Source organism: Chelonia mydas, chromosome 10 (assembly GCF_015237465.2).
Source record: "Chelonia mydas isolate rCheMyd1 chromosome 10, rCheMyd1.pri.v2, whole genome shotgun sequence".
Classification (NCBI taxonomy): Eukaryota; Metazoa; Chordata; order Testudines; family Cheloniidae; genus Chelonia; species Chelonia mydas.
Window position 1 is genome coordinate 52,780,591 of NC_051250.2, and position 26,895 is coordinate 52,807,485.

The 26,895-nt window shown below is 40.8% G+C and overlaps 2 protein-coding genes and 1 long non-coding RNA gene across 11 annotated transcripts in view; 2 read left to right on the top strand and 1 right to left on the bottom strand.

The window, feature by feature from the left end:
- Positions 1–11,448, top strand: part of RORA (RAR related orphan receptor A) — a 539,784-nt gene extending 528,336 nt beyond the window's left edge. For 3 of the 4 annotated variants that reach the window (XM_037910469.2, XM_043524578.1, XM_037910468.2), the window contains one exon: positions 10,205–11,448. In XM_037910469.2, the coding sequence (XP_037766397.1) occupies positions 10,205–10,268 (64 nt within the window). In that variant the 3' untranslated portion in view covers positions 10,269–11,448. The remainder of the gene's footprint in view (positions 1–10,204) is intronic. The other variant, XM_037910467.2, reaches the window with a different exon arrangement.
- Positions 700–18,319, bottom strand: LOC114022519. Its single transcript, XR_003566592.3, has 4 exons — positions 17,858–18,319; positions 15,887–16,019; positions 6,417–14,040; positions 700–6,322 (listed from the first exon to the last, which is right to left on the bottom strand). It is a non-coding gene; the product is annotated as an uncharacterized LOC114022519 (long non-coding RNA).
- A 27-nt stretch (positions 18,320–18,346) lies between these two features.
- The window catches only part of ICE2 (interactor of little elongation complex ELL subunit 2), a 68,334-nt gene continuing 59,785 nt past the window's right edge, over positions 18,347–26,895 (top strand). For 4 of the 6 annotated variants that reach the window (XM_043524575.1, XM_043524576.1, XM_043524577.1 and 1 more), the window contains exons 1-2: positions 18,507–18,656; positions 20,605–20,709. In XM_043524575.1, the coding sequence (XP_043380510.1) occupies positions 18,628–18,656; positions 20,605–20,709 (134 nt within the window). In that variant the 5' untranslated portion in view covers positions 18,507–18,627. Of the gene's footprint in view, positions 18,657–20,604; positions 20,710–26,895 lie in introns of all 6 variants that reach the window. The other 2 variants (XR_006284594.1, XM_037910465.2) reach the window with 1 other exon arrangement.

Sequence of the window (26,895 nt, forward strand, 5' to 3'; positions counted from 1 at the left end):
GTTTCAGCATCAGTTTGCACAACTTGCTCATTGTTTCATGAAGGACGATTTTTTTCATCTACCATTGATTGCCAGTAGGCAGAATGGCACGAAAAGGGTCCATAGCAATAGCAACAATAGCATTATAATATATTACAGGGTAAATGGGCATGAAGACTATATATAGCAAAAGAGATATTGTTTATATATTGTTTTAATTAATATAAAAAGTAGTTACTGGTATAGCTTTTCTTGTTGAATTGATAAGGCACTTTCATTTTGCACCTTTTTCTTTAAATTAAATGCTAGCGTGTTCATTGTCGTGTTGCATGTGCACCAGAAATTCAAGTTTAACTGAAAAAGGTTTGGAAGGTACTGATACATTGGAAGGTATTTATGCTGCTGTTTTCAACATTACTTTTCAAGACAGGCTGGTCACATCCTGAAATGATGACATTGATTTTTAGAGTCTGAAAACGATGAACATTTTCTAAAATCAAATTAGCTTTTCAGCTGCTTTTTAAAGGGTGCTTTTATTTTTATACACAACCCAAAAGTTTCAAATCTGTGAGTTTAAAATTGCACATCTAAATCCATATTTAGCCTCTGAAATAAAAGCCCTGATTTTTCAGAAGTACCAAGCACCCACAGCCAAGAATTTGCTGAGCATCTGCAGGTCAATCACAGCTGCAAGTGTGAAGCATCCTTGAAAATCGGGCCTTTAATTGTGGTGTATAAATATGGGTATGGATGCCCAACTCTATGAACCCATGTTTGAAAATGTTGACCAGAGTGTAATATATACACATACACAAATATATAAGAGTATGTTATATATACTGTTACATACTTTTAAACTCCACATGGTAAACAATGCACTTAAAGCAAAAGCGTAGTCCCATTGAAGTCACTGAGAATTTTGTTATTGACTTCAGCAGGCTGTTTTTCAAAATCCAGCAATTTTCTCCAGCACAGCACAACAGAGAAGTCCTTTGCTTTTAGAGCACATATGTATGGCTCTAGAAACAGCTAGGTTTATTTGGAAAGAAGCACTCTCTAAGGCTTATCAAATAAGTGCAAACTGATAAAATAAAGGCACAATCCTTTTGGTAGAAAGCAGACATTTTATATTCTACATGAAACCTGAAAATCATGAGAGTGGACTATAGAATGAGCAGTAAGATGATAAACATACGTTGTGTAATTCCAAAAATGATTGTGATCCATGCATTATACTAATCAGGGGCCAAATTCTGCAGTCTTTATTTATGCAAATTACCATTCCCTATACAAGGAGTTTTGCCTGAATATGGATGGCAGAATTTTGTCCCAAAGGAGGAGAAAAGTCAGAATTAAAAATATTAAATTCTGAATGAGAGAGCCATATTAAACAACGTTAAGGGTACGTTATCTAGCTTGAACGAGAAGGGAGCATTCCCTATATTTATTTGGAAGAGTAGTTTTAGGATTGCAGCCTGATCTTCCAGCTCAATTGAACCAGAATGTTAATCCAGGAATTCTTCTTTGGCTAACTCTCTGCCCTCAGTCAGCCACTGGAAAGCCAATTTCTGCCTCAGTGTCATTCCGATGGTACTTCTGAGATTGGATGAAGCCTGACAGGAGTGTAGACAACTTCTGTTTTATATGGGAAGCCAGAGATAAAACATCATAATATAACCACTATCACTTTGAGTCATTTTGGATTAAATTTATCCACTTATTATAAAGTGAGATGTACAATCTGTTCAAAATTCAGTTTTCTTTATTTATTAATGCAATCCCTAAATGTTTAGTCCCCGGTTGTCTACACCCATGTTAGAAGTGTTATGCAGCTGTGGCTTGCCTGAAATGGCATTTAATAGTCACTGCAAAGCTGGAACCGTCTCCTTTGAATTGGAAGCAACTGGGGTGTTGAATTGGGGCTATATGGAAGCAAAGTGAAACTTTGCATTTTCCCATATAGACAGTTTCTTAAAGTTATTAACATATTGGAGTAGCACCTAAGGGCTATCACCATATTCTGCTAGGCACTGTACAAAGATATAATAAAGGGAGCTCATGCCCCAAAGACCTTGTGAAGTGGCAGCATGCTCCAAAATATGAATAACTTTATTTTCTAAGGTTGGTGTGAGTATAAGATCACACTGTAATTGCTTTTACACTACCCATCCAGCCCCTGCTCCTTTTCCTATGATCACTTTTTTTTCTTTTTAGTGTAGGAAGGAGATAGGGAGAGAGATTTAAATAAAAGATTTTGGTGTGTGACTAATCTGTGTGGTAAAGTATATATATAAAATACCTAAACAACTTCCCAGGTAAACCTACTTAATCCTTTTTTTCTTTAAACCTGAAATGGCAGGAATGGTATATTTACCTGGACAAATTGAAGCCTCTGCACTTTAACAATTAATAGCAGTCATTCCAACACATTGTGTTAAAGGGACACTGCCAACTTGAATGTTAATAAAATTAAGTTTTTTGTCTTTCAAATTCATTTGTATAGAGTACATTTTTAAATAGCATTGCCTGTTTTGTTTTATTAAAATTCTTAAGGTTTTATGCTTCTCTGTTCGTTAAGGTTAATAAGGGCCTTTTCAGCAAAGTAGAAACTAACTGGGTATGGAAAACAGTGAAATTGTGCATATGACAGTTTTTTGTATATAGACAAAGTAAACTAATAAGACAGAGGAATATTTTTTCACTAATATTTCATTTGTAGTCACTGTAGTTGTAGCCAGTAACTATTAAGAAAAAAACCCTCAAGACAGATGATTTTCAAGTTGACTGTGTCTCTTTAAATCTATGGGGCCTAATGCTCCTCTCACACTGTGTTAACTGAGGAGTAATTGGAGAAGATGGAGCTACACAGATGTAAAACTGTTTTAAGGGGAGAATTAGGATAATGGGTTATTATGGGCAAAATAAAGTGTTCCCTTTTTTATAATTTGAGCATCTCTCACTTAGGCTTGAATTATTGCATTTAACCAGCAACCCACATTGGGGTCTGTATGGAGCTGCTACACTCTAATGGATTGTGCCTCCGATGGCACATTCTACTTCCCTAGTGTCCCTACCCTGCTCTGCTAGCTGACAGAGATGGGACAATGCTTCACCTTCTCTACACCTGCTTCACAGTGATGTGCCCATGGAGACTTAGGGAGAAGTCCCTGTACTTTCATGAATGCAAAAGCTGAAGTTATGCGTGGGCATTGTCAAAGAGCATGGAGGAGTATAGCATTCACCATTCATTCCCTCCTGCATGCCCCCCACAAGAGTCATTCACCATCAAGGATTCGATCCAGAGCCCCTTACAATCAAAGCAAGGAGCTTTGGACTGAGCCCCTAATCTTTAAAATGACCCAGAAAAATGTATCTGCTAAAAACAGTCAAATGCATCTCTCAGTTCTTTTTAGTTTGCGTTTTCTGGAATCATTGTTTACTTTATTGGAATAACTAGTCTGCTGTGGCATTTCCATTCTGATCTTTGCATTTGTGGATTTAATTTAAAGCAGGCTTTTTACTAACAAAAGATTTCTGAATGTGACCAGCCTCAGGTGCTAGCCCCTTAAAGATCAACTAAACTTAATTCCAGTGTCAGCTAATGTAAGTAAGACTTGACCTTTTCCAGGGAGTGAGAGACAAACCCTGTTTTTGACAGTAAGTAAGGTAACCGTGCTAAATATTTTGGGCCTTTTTCTGTCATTACCTTCTTTTTTTTCTGGTAAATAGTACTTTACCTGGTCTGTGAGTGCAAACAGATGGGATATTTGACATCTAGCTACTAGATGCAACTGTTTGGGAACACAAAATTGCAGGAGCAATTACGTTTGCTCCAGAAGCCAAGTAGAGCCCTAACTGAAAGCCGTATAACTTGTGGTCTGATTTTCAAAAATGTTGCACCCCTCACAGCTCTCACTGTCTTTAGTGGGAGCTGCTGAGTGCTCAGCACCTTGTAAAATCAGGCCATTAGTGTACACCTGACATAAGTGTGCTTTCCTAATCACTGTTAGTAGTCAAGATGGCTGATTTTTTTTCTGAGGATAACAGGGCGGTAGATGTACTTAAAGACTACTGCTGCCAAAGAGCCTTTTTGTGAGGGGATGTTGAATGATTCTAAATATAGCTAGTCATAATGAATCTACAGTATAGGAACAGGACATTGGCAGATGACTTATGTCTGTTAAGAACATCTGAGAGTAGGGCCTAAGACCAGAAGTTCAGCAGTATATCAAGTTGAAATACACATTCATGCTCTGTGAATGAATGTCAGATGTATGAAACTTTCATAGTCTTCCCAACTCACTACCACAAAAAAAAGTGACATTACAGAGAATAGCTGAAGATATTGGAATAATTATTCCTCTTAAGTGAGCTGTTCCTTATAATTTGTAAAGAAATTGTCTTGGGTTGTTGACATCTATCCAGTTTTCTGTTCTAAGGCAAAGAAACATTCTCAAGCTTTCTTAAAGAAGAGGTACTACTGTACAGTGTCAGTTGGTCCACTCTGATGTACTTTTGTGACTGATGCTGTTCATCTTTTTAATAACTATTGGATGAGGTGGTGTGAGATGCTGTTCTTAAGTTTGGTTTTTCTTTATAAAGTTTATGTATCATAGTATGGAGACCAAGGTCTGAGTGTGTGTGCGCATGCACGTGTGCACACATGCATGAATGTGTGTGTGTCTGCTTCTAGGCTGTCAGTGGAATAAAAAAATGTATTCAAAATACTTAACTCAAAAATAGAAGGTGGAAAAAAGATTTATTCTATACAAAGCCTTGTCTGGACCACTTTAGAGAGACTTCTATTTTTTTAACCCTTCTATAAATATTTGATGGCACTTGAAATATTCCTGCAATAAAATGTGATTTGTGTAAAGATAAAAAAAAGATTTTGTAATGTGAAACAATGAAAGAAAGTAATGTAATTTTTCTAAAAAACAAAAACAAAAAACAAAAGAACGAACTTTGTATTACTTTGTTGATGGAATTTGTCTATTTGTCTTTGGAAAACTTTTTATTTCATTGAATGTGCCATAGTAGAGGTGTGGGGGGTTTGTTTTATTTCCTCCTCTTTTTTTTTATGTTTTTAATTAAAGGAATATAGCTATTTGTGTTACGACATTCCAAAATGCAAGACAACATAGCAGAATCATGATTACAAGGATTGATTAGTAAGCTTTGATCATTGTTGCTTTTTTGCACATGTTCTTCATTCCTCTATAGTGCAATATGTACATAGAGCACTTGCGGGTGTAACCTTATCCCTCAGGGAAAAATACATATTTGTACAGGATTTTTTTTTTACTTTTTTTTCCTAAGGAATGTCGATTGAATCACTTGTTTGTTGTCGAGGGGCAGCCAGATAATAATCCTAAAGCCACTGTCATAAAAATTGTTTAATCATTTTGTGCCCTTCTTTTATTTAAAAAGAGAAATAAAAGTTATTTTCTGACAGTTCTTTGTGCTGATTGGTGACGAAAAGGGTAAATAAATAAGCACCTTATGATTGACTTAACTGTGAATGACAATCCATCTTGTTATCAACACTAGAAGCCCTATTATTTCAGAGTTGGGTTTAAGAGTCAGAAACTAATGTGCTCAGGGATCAACTAAAACTCTTCAACAGGGTGGCCAGTATTACTGGGACAAATTGCTTTTTGAAAAATGTATCATCATCCCTCCAAGGCACAAGTGAACTGTGTAGAACTCTTATGTGTCTAAACTCTCCATGTGTGCCTCATTTGAGTTTCCAGCCTATTGCTCATCAGTCTTATTTAATGAAAAATTAAAGAAAGGAAGAAATAGAACTTTAAAAATCACACAGAATTTTGTAAACATTCTTGGAAAACAAATCATTATTCAAATTTCATTTCAGGACCCACTGTTCATCATTTTTTAATCATAGGAGTGTTTTGTAACAAAAAATGAATCTTCAATGTTTAAATTATAATTATCAAAGAGAACTCAGTTTTTCATATGCACTATAATATGCGTGGAAATGCTATGATTATTCAATCTTTACATTGAGTCATATAGCACAGAACACCATTAAAACCAGAAGAATACCAGGAGAACAAGTTATTAGACCTTCCCTGCTGTTGCTCTATGTGCTTCACTGTAAACCAAAAATATGTCATTTAAAGAAGCACTGTAGCCACCTACATCTTTGCATTTCCACATCTAAGTCTTACAGCAATTGCAGTAGTAGCAGGAAACAGAAAAGTCTAATCTGTCAATGCCAAAACTTTATGGATTTAGTGTAAGATTTTTCAAATACAGTATGTCTATATTGGGTTCTGGAAGCCCTGCAGAATTGATGGAGTTGCTTTGCTTTCTTTTGTACCTAAAATAAAAACAAGTAAAAAATTACAAATGCAGTGGGCAAGATTTTGAGACTCTTTAATCAGGGCAAGAAGAGTGATTTCTCAAGATCTTACCTATGTGATTTAAATTATTCTTTTAAAAAGCATCATTTCTCCATTTTCTTGGGAGTTTTCATTTTTTCTTCGCTTGTATAACACGAATCCCAATTCCACATTTATGTAAAAAAATAAATCTAGTGAAATCTGTCTAAAGTAACCACTCTACAAGCTTATGCAGTTGATTTTCTAATGCATGCAGGTTTAGTTTTAAGACAGGAAATTGCCTAAGAAGGTTGGTCTCTTGATCAGATCTCATTCTCTTTTATTTTTGTTAGAAGAGAATCCCTAATGCTGATCCTAAACGAGTAAAGACTAAGGTAGAGGTCTAAAGATATTTACTGAAATGGTTGACATCCTTCTGTTCATATTTGCAAGTCATTCACAACTTCTGTTCAATGTGTACAGTTTACAAGATAAATTTTACCTCTATATTTCAGTGCCCCAGACATTGGTGCATGTATTTTCCTGGACTCTCTGATGATAAAGGGTAAACAATGGATTTTTTGATTCGTTAGCAATTTTGAGCAGTCAGAGGGAAAAAATCGTTTGGATTAGACTGACAATGAAAATGTTTGAAATTTTTGGCAAATCAAAAAGTTTTTAAAAATGCTTGAATATTTTAAAATAAAATTAAAACAAATTTCAAAAGTCATTTTCAACTGAGACAATTTTTTTTCAGAAATGTCAAAGTATTTGGATTTTAAAAATATATGTATTCCAAAGCAAACAATGCAACCAAATCAACATGAGTTCACAAAAACAAGTCTGCATATTTCTCAAAAAAAAAGTTTGGGTCAAAAAAAATTTGCCCAGCTCTACTAATGATTGGCTTAGACCTTCCCTAGTCTTCAGAGTCTCTTAAACGGATACAGAAACCGGGTTACTACTAAAACTGTGCACACAGTTTGTAATTAATCATTTATTCTACAGTTTAGCTCTGTATCTGAGTCTCCCACAGGCAGATAATGGATTTTATCAATAATTGTTGTAGGAAAAAATTACTGTATAATAATCTGAAATAATTAGTGATAAGGAGTTTTCTCTGAGTATTCAATATTTGAAATTTTAGCTGTGTTGGCTGGTTTTGATTGTGACACCTAGGACACTCAGTATATTTCTTTTTCCTAATTGGAGGAGTGCACCTCTTAGAATTGGATTTTTATGATTAATATTCATTACTTTAAAATTCACCTTCTATGAACATGTTTGAATATTAGTGTGACATTTGCTTGAATATTCCTGCCACTTAAATTATTTGGTGGAATGTTCAGGGAAAGCAAACATACAAGGAAGCCAAATGCAATAGAAAAAATTAATTTTAAAAATTGAAATAACCATTTATAGAAAAATATCTGCAGTATTCGCTCAGCTCCCATTACTGTGTACCATAGCAGCCCAATATAATGCTGTTAAGACACCAGGTAAAGAGGGAAAATATATAACATTTAATAAAAGGATAATTGCTAGTATCTACTCCATTCTTTGAACTTTATTCAGGTATTTAAAGGAATTTTAACATAATAAAAGCTGTATTCTACCTTTATATTCCGTATGTGGAATTGCCAGTGACAAGTGACAGAGGGTTTGGGGTTTTTGGCCTTTATTAGAGGTAGAATATAGCAATAACCTTCTAGAGCAATAAGTAGACTAACCACATATGAAATAAAACATGATGCCACATGAAATGTTTAGCCCCTTTACATTGTGAAAATAAAAATGTATGAAATATTCTGACTATGCAGGCAATCAATATACACTCTTTACATTTAGATTTTGCTGCCTCAATATTCACTTGGATATCTTTCCTCAAAATCTCATTACCTTCTGGAGCTTCACTTCACAAGAAAGTTGTTTAGCTTGGCATAATATATATGACATCAGACTTTATTTTTAGGCAATATCCGCATGCTTTCCATGTTTGTAACTGCTTAATATACTGAATTCCCCCTAAACTATCTTAATATAGATGCATAAATTTTACAAGCACTTGCAATCTCTTTAATTATATAATACCTAAATGCAGAGAATTCATAAGCAATACAGTGAATTTTATTTCACAAAAGGCATATGTACTGTAAATATCTTTCTAAATCCAAATTTTTCCTCATTTTTTGTGTTTAATTTTGAAACAATTTATAGAAAGAACAGTGGTAAATATTTTGACTATTAGGACATTAGCTGGCTGCTTCTTTATATGTAACTGTATTGTCTGCCTGCTCCTTTTATGGAGATGTGTTTTTGTATTGGATGTTTGGGCCAATGGGAGGCTTCAAGCTACAGTGTATTTTCCCAATTTAAATATATTTAACATATGACAAACCCCAGACAAGGCTTTTTAAAATGTATAAAGAACTGCAGTGTTAGGAGGTTTATTTGCAAACTGATTTCAATGTTGTCCATTTTTATGGCACCTTTAACATATTCTTGTTTCCAAAGTACAAAAAGAAGGTTAAAAATACTCTAGCCATAATTGAATGTCAAGCAATAAAAACAAATGACTTTTTGTGCATAGATTTAAAAAGAAATACAAATTTTAGACATCTGCATGTAAATGCAATCTCTTGTTTACTGCTTTCTTAAACTTCAGCAACCAATTCCTTATTTTACTACTAATTTAAGGATTTGTAATGGCCTGTAAACATTTTCTCTTGCTCTGTTCTTTCAACTTTATCTTTGTCTCTGCTTTTGAGTCATAATATTTAATGTTGTTCTGCTCACCTCTATACGGTTAACTTTTTGCTTTCATTCTGTATAGATAAAGTTATGCTATAAACAGCCTACACAGTGCAAATATTTATCTGTTTATCAAATACCACATTATGCTGTATAATATCTGTTTTACTATATAATCTATTTTAGACATAGCTGTTTAGAACTAGAGTGTGCTATTTTTGTGTTTTTTCTGATGTGTGGTGCTAGATAAGTTACTTTTGTGAACAAAAAAACAAACCCCTTTTATTCCTAGACAATACCACCTTGGGTCTTGTTAATTTCACTGTCTATAACATATATATGTGTGTGTGTGTGTATGTGTGTGTACATATATACATACACACACACACACACACATACACACACGCATATATATATATATATATATATATATATATGATCTACATATGCCCAACAAGTACCTGTATCAGAGTACTAGATTTGGGACCTGTTTTTTCTCTTTAAATACATAGTACCATTATATAAATTATTCTGTAGTATATTTAATGAGGAGAAAATTACTTCAACAGAATAGATATTTGATATCAAATATTTTTCTATGTTCATATTATGATAAATGTGCTATGTCCTGTTTATTATCCATTGGGTTGCTAAAATGCTTTCACTGCATATCATATCATATGAAAAAGTATGTAGCCAGTTCCCCAGTATAAAATGCTGTCTAGTTTAAGGGTTGAAGTAGGTAGTTATTTGGGGGATCTCTTTTCCAGTTAGTCCATGTGAGATATAGATATATAGATATAGACCTAAACCTGCTAAGTGCTGGGTGCCTTCTTCCCCCTAAATCTAACAGGAATGGAGGGCACGCCCCATTCCAGAAGTCACATGATCATGCCTATATGCCTAATTGCAGTTATTGTCAATGGGAATGTTCTGTAAATCTTTCATGAAACATTGATGTCCAAATTCTGACCTTATATATGCATACGTGATTCTCATTAAAATGACACATGCATGTTCAAGGATGGACTTTGACACCTAAAGTTAATGCAGAAATGGAGTTTGTGGAAGTCAGTCAGTCATAGAACTTGATATTTTCTTAATTTTTATACATACCTTTATTTATCTAGAAATCATACTTCTTGGAGTTACTCTTCGCTTCAACTCTCTCCTCCCACGAATATTGTCATTTAAGTTCTTACAAAATTGATGGATATCAAATATCTGAGGTAATTAACCTTTTTAAATATTTATTAGAATTTTTCTGTAATATTACTGAATTTATAAGATCTTTAGCAAAGATTTTTGAGCAATTTATTAAAGATAATGTTTCTGTTTACTGCACTTTTTGATAACAGAAGGTAGTGAATTTTAAAGCCATGATTCTTGGCTTCCATGCACTGGTTTTGTACCCTCAATCCAAGGAAAATTTTTTTTTTTTTTTACAGTAACATACTATTGTCCTGAAAATAAACACAAACTTTACTGCACCATGGGTATATTTTCATAAGTAGAAAGTTTAATTACAAACACTATCAGGACAATTACTTTTAAAACCTTCAGAGTTAGTCTTATTTAAATACAAGCCATGATGATTTTATTTCTAAATCCCTTGTTGATTTACATCACCTTTTGATACTTTCAAACAGCAATCAATGGAGGATCTCTTAAATTTTTATCTGCTAACATATACATCATAAACTTTATGCTAGGAAAATGTTCTCCCTGATTGTTTAAGTTTAGTTGTTATATAAATTATGCAAAACCCTCTGGTAATATTTTCTCCTGTAACTAAATGTTTAAAGTAAAGAGATCAGAATAAGTGCTGATTACAAATGTGTGTTGGTTTGATGATTAAGCACATGAACTTCACAAACCTCATTGAGTAATACTCATTTTTCTGTAAATACATGCAAGTTTAAATGAAATTATACTGTACATGTAAATGTGTACAGTATGTAAAAATTCCTTTTCTAGCCACAATAAAAGTATAAGCCATCAAGAGAAATGTTAAAATGTATTGTATTAAAACTTTGCTAATGATCTTTACCCATTATCACCTAACTTTTCACTTTCTTGAATCTTCTTTTAAACTCACTCTTACAATAGTCTGCTTATATTCAACAGTTTATTTTACTCTGAGTCCTGAAAAAGTATTTTGATTCATTTTGTAAATACAACTGTAAAAATAAGAGATTTAATGTTGTCTTTTAAATACTCCAATTTTCATTCTAATATGAATGTTGTTATATTGTACTTAGAAACTTGTACCTTTAATATTACATTACCTTTATTAAGTGCATTGAACACATCAATTTTAGATGTGCTTTATGTACTGTTATCCTGTAATAAAAGTTTCAGCTTCTAATGGAAACACTTGTCTTATTATTTTTTTACATTAGGATCATATTCATTTTCTGCATTGTGTTACGTGTTAAATTTATTCCTTGGTGGCTGTACAGAGGTACAAAGTTGATCAAGCTCTAGATGTGTCATGGTAGATTTTGTTGAACAAATAAACCTCTATACAGTTTTTTAGTATTCAACCGTTTGACACTGACAGGCATAGTAAAGAATCTAGGTGCATGTCTTTACCCCACTACATTACTAGATACATATAGACTCAACAATAACAACATCAAGGATGTTAACAGCGTGAGTGTGAACACTTGTGAGGACTGGAATCCAAGGGTCTGTTATCCCAGAACAGTACTGGCATGTAATGAAAAGATAGTCTGTCCAGGTTCAGGTATGTAGATATCGCATTGTGGAGAAGCCACTGCACACAAAAAACTACCTTAAAAGAACATTATTAAGTTAAGCACTGAACTGTTGGAAATGCCAGGATTACTGTTGACTCTGCAAGTTTAATTCAGCACCCTTGTGTGTATCCATTATGATACTGTCTTTAATTACATGATCTCATACTATTTTTTCCACAGGATCCCAACCACATTCAGTACAGGGGATGGATGCTATTCAATATTTAGTTTTCTCCTTGTTTAATGTGTGGCCCATGCCTTTTTTTACTGCACACTATCCAAACCCTGCTCTGAAGACAGAATTATTAATTTCCTCATAGGCTTTTCTACAGTATCTTTGTGCTTCAAAAAAATGTGTGTGTGTGTGTGTGTATTTATTTCACAACACTTCTGTGAGATGAGAGGGTATTATTATCCCCCTTTTTACACTTGTGGAACTGACTGAGGTACAGAGAGATTAGGGTCAGAAATATCTACTAATTTTGGGTGCCTACTCTGAGACATTTAGGACCTGATTTTTCGAAGTACTTAGCATATCACACTTCATATGTTCAGAGTACAGCTCCCAAGACTTCAGTTGCAGATGTGAGTGCTCGGTACTTCTGCAAATCAGAACCCAGGATGTCACACCAGGCACCAAGAAACTGAAGCATTTGTGACCACCTGTGAAAAGTTTGGTTTAAGTAGCTTGCCCAGCATCACCAAGGAACTCTGTGGTAGAGGCAAGGATAGAATCTAACTCTACAGACCAGCATTTAATCACTTTAACCATTTTTTGGGTACAATCCTCATTTATTACAAACCTTCGCTTCTGAACAAATGATGCATGAGTACCACAGACAACAACCTGCTTCACTACATAACCCTGATTCATCCACAGAGCAGGTCCATTCTGTGCACTGAATGAGACAGGGATCCTATGGAAAAAATAGTATGTGATCCTGGAAATATAGACTGTGCTAATGAATACACACAAGGCCAAGGGCCCAGATCCTCAAAGCACTGAGGCTCCTAATTTCTATTGAAATCGATGGAAGCTAGGAGCTTAAACACCTTTGAAGATCTGGGCCAAGAAGGTCAAGATAAGGTTGCACAGAGTTGAAATGTGGAGTAGCTGGTCATCTTTCCTCCAACCAGGCCCAGGACTGAAATAACAGGCTGGTTCAAGTAAAATATGATGTATATTAACAAAGCTTTGTAGGGGAAGCTTTGGCAGTTGAGGCATTTACTTACTCTAGCTAGTGCTATTAGTGCCTGATTATTCTGCATCACTGAAGCGCATGGGGGTTTAACTGAGTCTGTGATTCAAGAGAATCCAGGTGAGTAAAAATTCATGTTATTCCAGTGAAAGAAATAACTCTATGGAAAGGAATTGATGTAAATCAGGCCTTTTGAAATAAAAAAAATATGATTATGGGGGATTTGAACAGGATTGAAACTGAAAAAGGATTTCTGATTTCCAGCTCAGAGAATAAATGGGTCAGACTGCACTTTGCAGTAGGCCAGAGATTCCCAATATTTCTGTTGGTTGCACCCTTGTGCTGGGATGAATTAGTCGATGCTTGTCCACTCCACCTTGCAGTCCTTCCTCTCACAGGTTCCCTTGTTCCATTATTATTATTTAATCAGCTTTATTATGGTAGTGCCTACGGGACAACCAAGAATGGCGGTCCAAGGTGTTAAGCATTGGACAGAGTAGTAGACAGTCTTTGCCCTGAAAAGTTTACAGTCTAAATAAAAAAGACACATGAAGGGTAGGGAAAGGGATATAATGCACATACAATGTGATAGCAACAAATGTCACTTAGTTCCATTATTTCATGTTTGGGTGGGTTTAGTTAGGCAGGGATAAGCTAGATGGTGGGGTGAGAGGGAACACTGAAGAGGAAGGAGGGACAATACGAAAGGCAAATATGGAGTAAGGCTGAGTTGAAGAGACTGTGAGGGAAAGGGGCGGAGAGAGAGTTGAAGAATACAGCCAGTGCCTGTACATCAGAGTTGTACTTGCTGCCATATATATTAAGGAATATTAGAGAAGAGGAAAGGCAGACAGGCCAAGTACCTTTGAAGCCTACCATTTTACTCACGGCAGCAGGAGTAGGGGCAGACTGGATCTGGAATCATGTACTTTTCCTTTCCTCTGAGTTGTATCTCTGACCTCTGCATAAGTCTGGTGGTGTCCCAGTCTTCTTCATTATCTGGTTCTGTATGTACAGACAAGAGCTGATAGTTACAAGGCGCTGTCAGAGGATCTCAATGTTTTATGGGGGCACTCACTCCTACTGGAGACAATGGGACGTGGTGGTCATTTTGAAAAAACATTTTTGCAAAGGGCAGCTGTAATCACACACCCGTTAATAATGGAAAGATGGTAGCCATTCTTAAAAAGGGCAGTTCTTCATGGAATTCACTAGAAAACAGCAGTTCTCAACAGGGGATCTGCAGCTGGTTTCAGGGGGGCCATAAGCCCTGAGCCCCAATGCCCGGCGGGGCAGAAGCCGCAAGCCCATCGGCAGAGTTGGGAGGGGCATGGAGGGGCCTTGCCCCCCCTCAAACTGCAGTGTCTTAACCAGAGTGGGACAGTCCCAGGGCAGCTCCACACAAATACCCCTCCTCCTCTCTCTTTGGAGACCACATTCCTCTGGCCAGGTTAGGTCAGGGTAGCTGCTGCTCTGGTTGGTGCCATGGAGCGGGCAGTTGTGGTGATCCCAGTCTCCTGGTGTCCAGGGCTGAGGCTGCTCCTCAGCTCCCTGCCCCCTTTGACTGCTCGACCCAGTAAGAGCCACCCAGGCAGATAGACCTGGCTCTGGGACCGGCAGATCCCTTGGGGAGTAGCAACCACGAGAGAGGGGGCCTCCTGACCCACAGCCCCTACCTAAATCCCTCCCTGCAACCTGAGCTACACACCTGCCTGCACAGAGCCTCTAGCTATCCCCTGCATGCACACAGCTCCTAGTTCAGGGGTTCTCACAACAAATTTTTTGGCGGCCTCAGAGTGCGACCACCAACTCTTGCTGGTGGCCGCACTGACACTTCTTCCTAAAATACTTGATTAACTTTAGGAAAAACAAATAAATAGCACATATACATATCCACATCACTGTAATTTATTCATGTAGGGGTTTTTTTGCAGACTCAATAATAAAAATATTACTGTGAAAAGTGACGTGTTAATATCAATCACTTTTCACATGACACTTAGTAGCTATCTGGAAGGCTGTGACAAGTAATACTTGCATGATACCTGTCTCCAGGGGCCATGCAGGGCTGTGCATCCAGGAGGAACACGGAAGGCGGGGGGGGAGGGGCAGATGCTTTGCGGCCTCCTGCATCATGGCTCAGGACGCTGTTGAGGCCACAGGGAAACCTCCTGGCATTTGAGAAACCTGCCCTAGTTACACCCTGCCTGCACACAGCCCCAAGCTACCCTCTCCCTGCACCCTGAGCTACACCCCTGCCTGCACACAGCTCCTAACTACCACCTGCCTTCACCCTGAGCGGTTTTCACCTCTTTCCCCTCCCCCTTTCCCCCCCAGGCTGGGTGGCCTGCTGAGTTGAGTCAGTGGGGTTTAGGTTGCGCTCCCTCCCCAGACCCCGCTGTGCGGAGCTAGCCTAAGCCCTGCCTGGCCCTGCCCCTACAAAACAGAAGTCAAACTATGCCTATGTCTGAGGGCCCTCCCCACCCCCCAGAACTCCGATTCCCCCTCCCTCCCCTACCACTCCAGATGGGCCAGGGGGGTTTTATAGCGTGTTGGGGAGGAACCTCAGAAAGAAAATGGTTGAGAACCTCTGCAAGTATAGAAGAATGTTATTGCTCAGCCTGTACTGAAGAGGAAACTTTCAGTTCTGAAGGATAATAGAAAAAAATTACTATTAATTTTAAAAAGTTGAAATTTAGTTTATGCACAAGATTGCAGTGAGTTTTAACTACATAGGAAGTTGAAAGAGTTGTATTATTCCATTATTAATAAAGAAATGGGCAGACACAGAATGATAAATTTCTTAAAGGACCTAATTTAAAATTAATTTAAACTCCTATAATGAACTTACCTGTAAGTTCTCAGAAAATTCTCTCTTTGTTCAAAGCTTAAGTCCTGTAATATTAGGACAGAGATGCACTCTTCTCTATGCATAGTGGGTGATTCCCTGCTGATTTCTTACAGGGAGGGCTGCTGAGCTGGCTCTGGGGAAAATTAAAAGGTAGTGGCATAAGGGAGTGCTTGTAGGAAACTGAGCAGGGATGCTAGAACAGTGGGGGTCTGAGGGTCATGGACCTCCCACTTTTTAATGGCCATAAGGATGAACAACCGGAGGGGGAAGAGTTTCTTGGGAGGAAGAGACAGTGCCGGAACGGGGCTTTGTGGGGAGGAGCCTTGGGGGAAGGGGCAGCACTGTGGGATGGGGCAACAGTTTGGGTGCCCGTGGCCCCCCAATGTTAAGAAGATTCCACCACCCCTGAAAGGGAGTCAAGGGAAGAAAGAGGATCCTATGTGGTAGGTATAATAAGCCTGCACTCCGCCTCTTCCAATCCCTGCTCCATCCCCTCCCACTGCTGCCTGGTGAGTCCTTCCTCTCCTCCACTCCACCCCCTTCCCCCACAGCCCCCCTGCCTACTGCATCCCTCCTCTCAGGCCTGCCAATGGGGGTGGGGGCAGGCAAAGGGGACAATTGCCATGGGGCCTGGGCGATTTAAAAGGGTGCAGGGGCCCCCAGCTGCCGCTGGCAGTGGAGCTAAGGCAGGCTTCCTGCCCACCTTGCTCCGTGCCGCTCACGGACCCAGCCAGCATGTCCCTGCAGCCCCTGGAGAGGGAGTATCCACGCACGGCCCGTGCCCCGAGTGCCAACTCCACAGCTCCCATTGGCCTGTACTGTGACCAATGGGAGCTGCAAGGGCGGTCGCCCAGATATTCCATGGGCCCCCCACCTAGGAACCGTTGCCAGAGGGGTGTGCCTATCGCTTTCGGGAGCCGTCCAAAGTAAATACCACCCCCGACTCCCTCCTGTACCACAACTCCCTACCACAACTCCCTGCCCCAACCTAAAGCCCGCACCCAAACTCCCTCCCAGAGCCCAACCTCTCACCCCCTCCCGCACCCAAACTCCCTCCAGAGCCAGCACCCCAGACCTCCTCCCACACCCAAACATCCTCCTGGAGCCCCACCCTTCACCCCCTCCTGTACCCAAACTCCATCCCAGAGCCCGCACCCCTCCTGCACCCAACACTCTGCCCCAGCCTGGTGAAAATGAGTGAGGGTGGGGGAGTACATCGGAGAGAGGGGGGATGGAGTGAGCAGGGGGCAGGGACTCAGAGAAGGGTGGGACAGGGCATGGTCTCAGGGAAGGGGCAGGCAGGGGGCAGGGCAAGGGTCTTTGGGTCTGCTCGTTTAGACAGCTGGCAACCTTAGTGGGCAGGCATATGGAAGCCCTGACCGCGCCAGAAGAGCGCACCCAGCAGCACAGGCAGCAGCTCGCTGGGCACTAGCCAGCACAGACATAGCACCGCCCAAATGTCAGGTGGACTGCGTCCGCGTGGGCACAGCTTGTGCGTGCGTGGGGGCCCATTGACTATTCTGCCCTGGGGCCCAGAATTGCTGTCAGTGGGCCTGCCTTCTTTCCTCCCCCCATCTTACCCCTCCACCTGCTGTGTACCTCCTCTTCTCCATCCCTCTCCCCTGCTCGCCCCCACCCTCCTCTCCTCCAGGCTGGGCCGGATGCCTAGGGGCGCCCTTTGCCCGGAGATCCAGGGGGCCACCCAGGACAGCTGAAGCACACAGCCCAGCCCAAACTGAGGGGGCCCAGGGTGGAGGCAGGTCTCCCCTCAGTGGCTCAGGGGGGACATGGGGTTGCCAAGTCTCATGAGAACAAAAAGTGGCACTACCTTTCAAAACAAGCCCAACACATTTCAGAGGGAAGGCAGGAGCTGTTTATACAAATTCCATTTTTCAGTAGTTCTAATTTTGTTGCATACAACAGTAAGTTATGCATTCCAAATATGAAAACAATAAAGCTGTGTGTACTCACGTTATTAAAAAACCCTCTCTCCATCCCCCGGGGTCTCTTGCCTCAATGTGGTACAGTTCTGTGTTGAACGGATGAAGCGCACCCCAAGTGTGGGACAAAAAACTGGCACGTGGGCGGGCCAGAAAGTTCATGAATTTGGGTGTGTTTTTCCTAACTGTAAGGGGAGGGGGGACGGAGAAGTGCCTGTGCAGAGACCCAACACCACGCCTACTCGGTACACCCGTTTTAAACTAACTGTGCCTTCAAGTCGCCCAGTACAAAACAGCCCAAATAAGCAACCGCCAAATAAAAGGAGCCCAGAGCCCTGCAACTCCCTGGCGACCAAAGCGCCTTCTAAAGAAGCCCAGACGTGGCCACGCTGCTGCCAAGCAGCCTTGGGCCGGAGTCCGCCTGAGAGCCGCCCCCACGTCCCCGCTCTGTCTCCCGGGACGGGACGGGACGGGCTGCTCGGGGAGGGAACTCCCGCCCATCAATCCCCGCCCCCGCAGCGCCCCCTGAGGGAAGGGGTGGGATTCTCTGACCGGGCCGGTGTGGGCAACGTAGGCGCCGCTCGCTCTGCCCACACCAAAGATGGCCGCTCACGGAGCTGCAGGTGCTGCTCAAGCTCCGGCTCTGGTTGGCTGCCTCACCCACGTGAGACCGCGTCGAGCGCGCTCCGAGGTGCTGATTGGGTAGCGCTGTGAGGGGGGGTGGCTGGGTTCGTGGAAAGGATAGTTTGCCGTTGCCGGGAGAAGGGGCTCGGGCTCCGTCGGGGGCGTAGCGCGGCCAAGATGGAGGCCGGTGAGAAGGGGCTCACCTGGTGAGTACGTGTGGCTCTGACCCGGGGCTGGTGGGGGCCCTAGGCTCTGTCGTCTGGGCCCTGCTGAGGTCGGGTCTCCCCCGACGCGGTGCTGTGTGTAGAGCGGGGGCACAAACCGCTGCTGCGCTGACTGTCCCGAGCGTGTGTGCGCGTGAGGGGGACGGGGCCCCTCTGACAGGCCGCCGCACCGCAGCGGGGTTGTGTAGCTCAGAGCCTCCGCCAGCCCCCCGGTGTCTTCCATCCCCTTGCTGCTGAGGTCGTGTAACCAACGCGCCATCGCTGTAGCCTCCGCGATTCCCCGCTCGCTGCCTCCGCATCGCCTTTCCCACTGGCTCAGCTGCTCGGGGGTCCCCGCATTTGGCCCGCTAGTGTGGACGGGGCACAGGCGATTGCTGGAACCACCGCGTGCTCTCACCCCCGCCCCGTTGTGTAGCGAGGGACCTGGATAAGAATTAATTAAAGTCTGATGCCCTGTACTAGGAGCTGCCGCCTCGTTGTTGTCCCAGCGATCGCCTACAAATAAAAATGAAGCCATTAACAACTGAAAAGCACCAATGCGGCGCAGGCAATGCAGCAGTCAAAATGCCAGCTTCCTGTCTGTACTATAACTCTCCCCCTTGGAAGCAGTGGTGGGAAATCTGTGGGGGAGTCTATGGACACAGCAGTGCAATCTAACAAGGGATGGGACTAGGAGCTGATCAGTTCAGAGGCTCTGCTTCAAGCAATGCCTGCATTATCCTTGATCTGTGATAGGTGCTGGACACATCTGGGGTCACATATTAAAAATAATATTTTTGTTTTTCTCTCTTTCATTCCACCCACATCTTTCACATAGGGAAGGGGGTTGGTCAGCAGTTAATTGAACTAATGCTGCAATGCTAATGCCCCTGTAGTAATTTTATATAATGTTTTAAATGGTCATTTATTAATACAGCACATAGGTGTGCCAATGATTTTTACAGATAAATAAAATGAGATCCTTTCCCTAAGGAGCTTACATTTTACAGCCTTGACACTGCAAGGACACGTGCAAGTGCTTAACTGTAAGCACATTCATAAGCCTTTGCAGGATCAAGGCCCATATCTACAATTGCTTATTTTAGAGAATGACAAATTTTATGTTTCATGAAGAAATCACCTACTAATGAAATACAACCACCACTGAGATGAAAAATAAGACCTGTTTAATATGTCAGACTAACACTACACAGAGGACAAAAAGTTTAGGACAAAAACTGAAAAAATACCCTATCTGGTTGAGATTACCAGATATATTTTAGGTAGGTGGATTGTAATTATCTTTGAGGCAGTATGGTTATTTAGCAGGTAGTGTAGGAGAGAGGAAGATATTATAATTATTTGCATTACTTTTATTCAGAAGAATCCTAAAGTACAGCATGGGGGCACAGAGCAGTGACTGTCACTGGGGGGAGGGCGGGACTGCCACACTGCAGTTCTCAGTGGCTATTCAACAGTGCAGGAAGTTTCAACATTGTCAGAACTTTTTTCCATATTATTTTCTAAATGGAATCCCAGCAAAATGACCCAACTTTGCGAAGTGTTTAGATTTGAATCACAATATTCCGACAAAATATGGCTCCATAAAATTTTCTCTGACCAGCTCTAGAAATGTACTCCATCCTATCTGTAAGCTTTCTTTTGAATAGTGAGGAACAAGTTCATTTTAATGTTGAAATGAAACATTGGGTTTATATCTGTCTGAGAAGGAGGAGGGTGTGAACATTTTAGATAACATTTTCCCCATTTTCACACAGAATTATATACCTTATTTCTGAGTGATTCAGAGAATCATTTTTCAAATTCTGAGTGTTTGGTCACTTAGATATTGTTCTTAGGTTGGTGTCAGTAACCATATAGTCAGTGCTGTGTTTTGTGAGATTGAATTGCAACTACATGTTGTCTTTTTTTTCTTTTTTTTTTTAAACAGGAATGTTTCACCAAAAAATGGTGTTGAAGTGTTTTTCTCACGAGACATTTATGAAAAATATTCTTTGTCTCCAACGCTTTCTGAACTGTGGATTTTGTCAAACAAGTATGTATTTTCTTTCAGCTGTTGTGAGTGTTCTCCATGTCGCCTGTCTGCTTCCTTTCAAAACATGCTTTTTTTCTGTTATCTTAATTGAAAAACAAAACAGCAAGGGGAAAAAAAAAATGTTGTTACCCAGCAAGTGAGGAAACCCAGTGGTTTGACAGATATGCAATGGTCTCTGTCCTCTTTCTTGGGACCTCGTAAAGCAGGAGACTTCCAGGGGCCTTGAGTAGTGGTCTGATCTTCTGCTTCCTCACTGATACCAAAGAAGAAAAACTTAAACAAAACTCCTTTCACTGGCAACTTCCAAAGACAGAAAAATAAATAAAATAAAAATAAAATGGATAGAAAGTTGACCAGATTGTCGGGCTCAACGGGTAGCGATCAATGGCTCCATGTCTAGCTGGCAGCCGGTATCAAGTGGAGTGCCCCAAGGGTCGGTCCTCGGGCCGGTTTTGTTCAATATTTTCATAAATGATCTGGAGGATGGTGTGGATTGCACCCTCAGCAAGTTTGCAGATGACACTAAACTGGGAGGAGAGGTAGATACGCTGGAGGGTAGGGATAGGATACAGAGGGCCCTAGACAAATTAGAGGATTGGGCCAAAAGAAATCTGATGAGGTTCAACAAGGACAAGTGCAGAGTCCTGCACTTAGGACGGAAGAATCCCATGCACCGCTACAGACTAGGGACCGAATGGCTCGGCAGCAGTTCTGCAGAAAAGGACCTAGGGGTTACAGTGGACGAGAAGCTGGATATGAATCAACAGTGTGCCCTTGTTGCCAAGAAGGCCAATGGCATTTTGGGATGTATATGTAGGGGCATTGCCAGCAGATCGAGGGACGTGATCGTTCCCCTCTATTCGACATTGGTGAAGCCTCATCTGGAGTACTGTGTCCAGTTTTGTGCCCCACACAACAAGAAGGATGTGGAAAAATTGGAAAGAGTCCAGCGGAGGGCAACAAAAATTATTTGGGGACTGGAACACATGACTTATGAGGAGAGGCTGAGGGAATTGGGATTGTTTAGTCTGCGGAATAGAAGAATGAGGGGGGATTTGATAGCTGCTTTCAACTGTCTGAAAGGGGGTTCCACAAGAGGATGATCTAGACTGTTCTCAGTGGTAGCTGATGACAGAACAAGGAGTAATGGTCTCAAGTTGCAGTGGGGGAGGTTCAGGTTGGATATTAGGAAAAACTTTTTCACTAGGAGGGTGGTGAAACACTGGAATGCTTTACCTAGGAAGGTGGTGGAATCTCCTTCCTTAGAGGTTTCTAAGGTAAAGCTTGACAAAGCCCTGGCTAGGATGATTTAGTTGGGGATTGGTCCTGCTTTGAGCAGGGGGTTGGGCTAGATGACCTCCTGAGGGTCCCTTCCAACCCTGAGATTCTGTGATTCTATGATCCTGCTTCCTGAGGCCTGATATATTTGGTGAGGCTGGCTGTGTCCCACTCCCTGACTCTCCATCTTTATCTCATTTGGAGAAGGCTGGTGATGTTGTCTGAGTTAAAAGACATGAATAAGTGGGATTCTAAATCTATTTCTCTGTCTTCTGACACATGTCTATTCATGTCTCAGAGAATTCTTTGAGGGGATCTACAAGCATGTGGACCGGGGGGTTCAGTGGATATAGTGTACTTAGATTTTCAGAAAGCCTTTGACTAGGTCCCTCATCAAAGGCTCTTAGGCAAAGTAAGCTGTCATGGCCTAAGAGGGAACATCCTCTTGGTAACTTTATTGGTAACTGGTTAAAAGATAGGAAACAAAGGGTAGGAATAAATGGTCAGTTTTCAGAATTGAGAGAAGTGACGTTCCCCAGGGATCTGTACTGGGACCAATCCTATTCAACATAATCATAAATGATCTGAAAAGAGGGGTAAACAGTGTGGTGGTAAAATTTGCAGATGATACAAAGCTACTCAAGATAGTTAAGTCCAAAGCAGACTGCGAAGAGCTACAATAGGATCTCTCAAAACTGGGTGACTGGGCAACAAAATGGCAGATGAAATTCAGTGTTGATAAATGTAAAGTAATGCACATTGGGAAACATAATTCCAACTATATGTATAAAATGATGGGAGCCTAAATTAACTGTTACCATTTAAGGAAGAGACCTTGGAGTTATTGTGGATAGTTCTCTGAAATCATCCACTCAATGTGCAGCGGCAGTCAAAAAAGCGAACAGAATGTTGAGAATCATTAAGAAAGGGATAGATAATAAGACAGAAAATATCCTATTGCCTCTATATAAATCCATGGTACACCCGCATCTTGAACACTGCATGCAGATGTGGTCGCCCCATCTCAAAAAAGTTATTTTGGACTTAGAAAAGGGCAACAAAAATTATTAGGGGTATGGAACGGCTGCTGTATGAGGAGAGATTAATAAATCGGGACTTTTCAGCTTGCAAAAGAGGTGACTGGGAGAGGATATGATAGAGGTCTATAAAATCATGACTGGTGTGGAGAAAGTAAATAAGGAAGTGTTATTTACTCGGTCTCATAACACAAGAACTAGGGGTCACCAAATGAAATTAATAGGCAGCAAGTGTAAAACAAACAAAAGGAAGTATTTTGCCAGAGGATGTTGTGAAGGCCAAGACTATAGAATCATAGAATTTAAGGTCAGAAGGGACCATTATGATCGTCTAGTCTGGCCTCCTACACAACGCAGGTCACAGAATCTCACCCACCCACTCCTGTAACAAACCGCTAACCTATGTCTGAGCTACTGAAGTCCTCAAATCGTCGTTTTAAGACTTCAAGGTGCAGAGAATCCTCCAGCAAGTGACCCGTGCCCCATGCTGCAGAGGAAGGCAAAAAAACCCCAAGGCCTCTGCCAATCTGCCCTGGAGGAAAATTCCTTCCCAACCCAAATATGGCGATCAGCTAAACCCTGAGCATGTGGGCAAGACTCACCACCCAGACACCCAGGAAAGAATTCTCTGTAGTAACTCAGATCTCACCCCATCTAACATCCCATCACAGGCCATTGGGCATATCTACCGCTAATAGTCAAAGATCAATTAATTGCCAAAATTAGGTGATCCCATCATACCATCCCCTCCATAAACTTATAACAGGGTTCAAAAAAGAACTAGATAAATTCATGGAGAATAGGTCCATCAGTGCCTATTAACCAGGATGGGCAGGGGTGGTGTCCCTAGCCTCTGTTTGCCAGAAGTGGGAATGGACGACAGGGGATGGATCAGTCAATGATTACCTGTTCAGTTCATTCCCTTTGGGGCACCTGGCATTGGCCACTGTTGGAAGACAGGATACTGGGCAAAATGGACCTTAGATCTGACCCAGTATGGCCGTTCTTATGCCTATTTACATAGATTCAGCAGTATCTAGGGGCTTTATAGGCAAGGTCATGCCTTAAAGAGCAACTAAGCTAAACAAACTACATTTAGCAAGGAAAAGGGTTGCAACAAAAAGCAGCAACGATATTGGCACACGTGCTGTTAATGCCACAACTTTTGTTTCTTCTTGTGGTTTTGCTAACACTTGTTGAAAGTAGGACTAGCATTTGTAAGGCTTATGGGAGTTTTCTTGCTATATGTCAGAGCACTGGATTCTAAATGAACAGAATACAAATTTGAAGTCAGTGTTTTGAGAGGTGTTTAGTACTTTAAGGCAATGTGACAAGCAATCTGCCCTCTTTTCAGTAAACTGAGTATACACTTTGTTTTTTAATCCATTTCTCTGTCTTCTGACACTGGTTTTTTTTGTTTGTTTTTTATAGGATAAGTAATGTATTTTTTTTAAAATAACTGAATCTGTTTCAGAAACCAAATAATTACAGGAATATGTATCGTTTAAATATTTCCGCTCAATAGATAGTAAACCAACCATTTGAAAATCAGTTCCTTCATTTACATGTATATGTCAAGACCTGAGTTCGGGTTTCCCTTCCTACAGTGGCTTTTGTGGAGTACAGTAGTCCTAGTCAGTCATTGACCTGTCACTACATTGTGCTGTGACTCTGCCCAGTAGGACTTGGACTGATGCTACCTGTCACATAGGCAAATAGAACCATCCTGTGGAAAGTACTTGCATTTCGCAAGACCTGGATGAAATTCGGCACTGACCGCCAGTGAAATACCATATATACTCGTTCATAAACTGATTTTTTTTGGTAAAAAATGAAGCATCAAAGAGCGGGGGTCATATTATCAACGCGTCTACACCAAAATTGGATGATTTTAAGCTTTATTGAGTTATTGAATTGAATATCTAATACATTGTGGTTTTGTACCTGGAGCATTCGCAGGCATGGAGCCCCTCAGCTCCCAGTGGCTGTGGTTAGGCATTCCCAGCCAATGGGAGCTGCGGAAAGTGGCGGCCAGCACGTCCCTTGGCCCGTGCCGCTTGCTGCAGCTCCCATTGGCTGGGAACGGCAAGCTGCGCCACTGAGAGTTGAGGGGCTCCGTGCCCGCCGACAGTCCAGGTAAACAAAATGTCCTGACCCGCCAGTGGCTTACCCTGACAGGCTGGGAGTCAAAGTTTGCCGACCCCTGTTGTAGATCACTGACGATGGAATGTCAATTCTGGATTCGCTTCTTTAAAAAAGTGCTAACATTTTATTTTTACTTAAATTGTATATTTGTTATGTTATAATTGAGATAAAAGAAGTATTAATATAAATAAAACATATGGATATCGACTATACAGTTTTTCTCAGTTCATGTCCATGTAAACAAAGCACTTAAAAACACGTGCTTCCCTAAAGTTCAATTTTCCTAGTACTAGCTGTTTGCTTTTCCTAGTATTGTTTTACTACAGGACTATATTATAACTATATTATAACTATTTTTATAGCGCTTACTTATATTGATGGTAAAATAATTTATTGATATCGATACTGCAGCCTTTTAAAGTTGCACAGCCTTCCTTTAGTGGACTAGCTTGGCTTGAAATGAATGCTAAAATGAAAATGCTACGCGTACAAGCCAATCTGAAAAATTCAGTGAACGATAGTACTATGGCACTGGTGTCAGTCCACTGCTGTGTAATTTGATCTCTGTGTGCATTTCTACCAATGGACCTCGTAAATCTCGAGCCAATCTGAAAATATAACGCACAGAATCGATGGAATCGGTAATAAAATTTAAATAGCCTGTTATCGCCACAGACATGCCAATCTACAGGGCTGCTTTGAAATAAACAAAGAATAATAATAATTTGGCAGTGATAAAGGAGGTGACATTCCTGTATAAAGTCCTGTAAAATGTATAACTAAATTATTATTTTCTAAGATTTCCATGCTTGTATATAAAATGAACAATGGTGAAATCAAAAGAAAACGGTCTGCTTATCACACAGCGTTCAAACTTGAATATGAATAAAGTTGTTGAACATGCAGAAGCAAACAATAATTGCTCCGCTGCTCGTGAATTCTTGTATCAATGAGACACAAGTACGAGAACGGCGAAAAAATAAAACATCACTAAAAGACATGCCAAGAAGCAAGAAAAAATGTCCGGTGAGGTGTGCTTCATTTCTTGAGCTTGAGAAAGGTCTCACTGATTGGGTTGTTAGAATGTTGACAAAATGCGTATGTCATCACTAGAACTGGAATTCGTCTGCGTGCTGTGCAAATGTCGAAAGATGCCAAATACTAGTCAGTAAAGCCGTCAGTGTTTGTCGCATCAGCAGGTTGGTGTACTCGCTTCTTGAACCGTTACGGTCTCTGTCTTCGTCAGCAAACATATATAGCCAAAAGCTGCCAAGAGATTTGGAAGAAAAAAATCAAATTTTTCCAAAAGTTTATTATAAAACATCAAAAGGAATATGCATTTGAGCTGTCACAAATACGAAATATGGACAAAACACCGATGACATTCGATCTCCTGAGCAACAGAACAGTAACCGGTGTTGGTGAAAATACAGTTTTACTTACAACCACTGGCAATGAAAAAATCCATTTTATGGTGGTTTTATCGTGTTTGGCCAATGGGTCAAAGCTCCCTCCTATTGTTATTTTTAAAAGAAAAACCTTGCCTAAAAACATGAAATTTCCTGCCTGTATCATCGTACGTGCACATGTAAAGGGATGGATGGATGAATGAAAGTGGGACTATTGAATGGCTGGGAAAAGTGTGGAATAAGAGACCACGGGCACTTTTCAAGAAACCTGCTATGCTCATTTGGGGCATGTTCAGGGCACACAAGATAGATGAGGT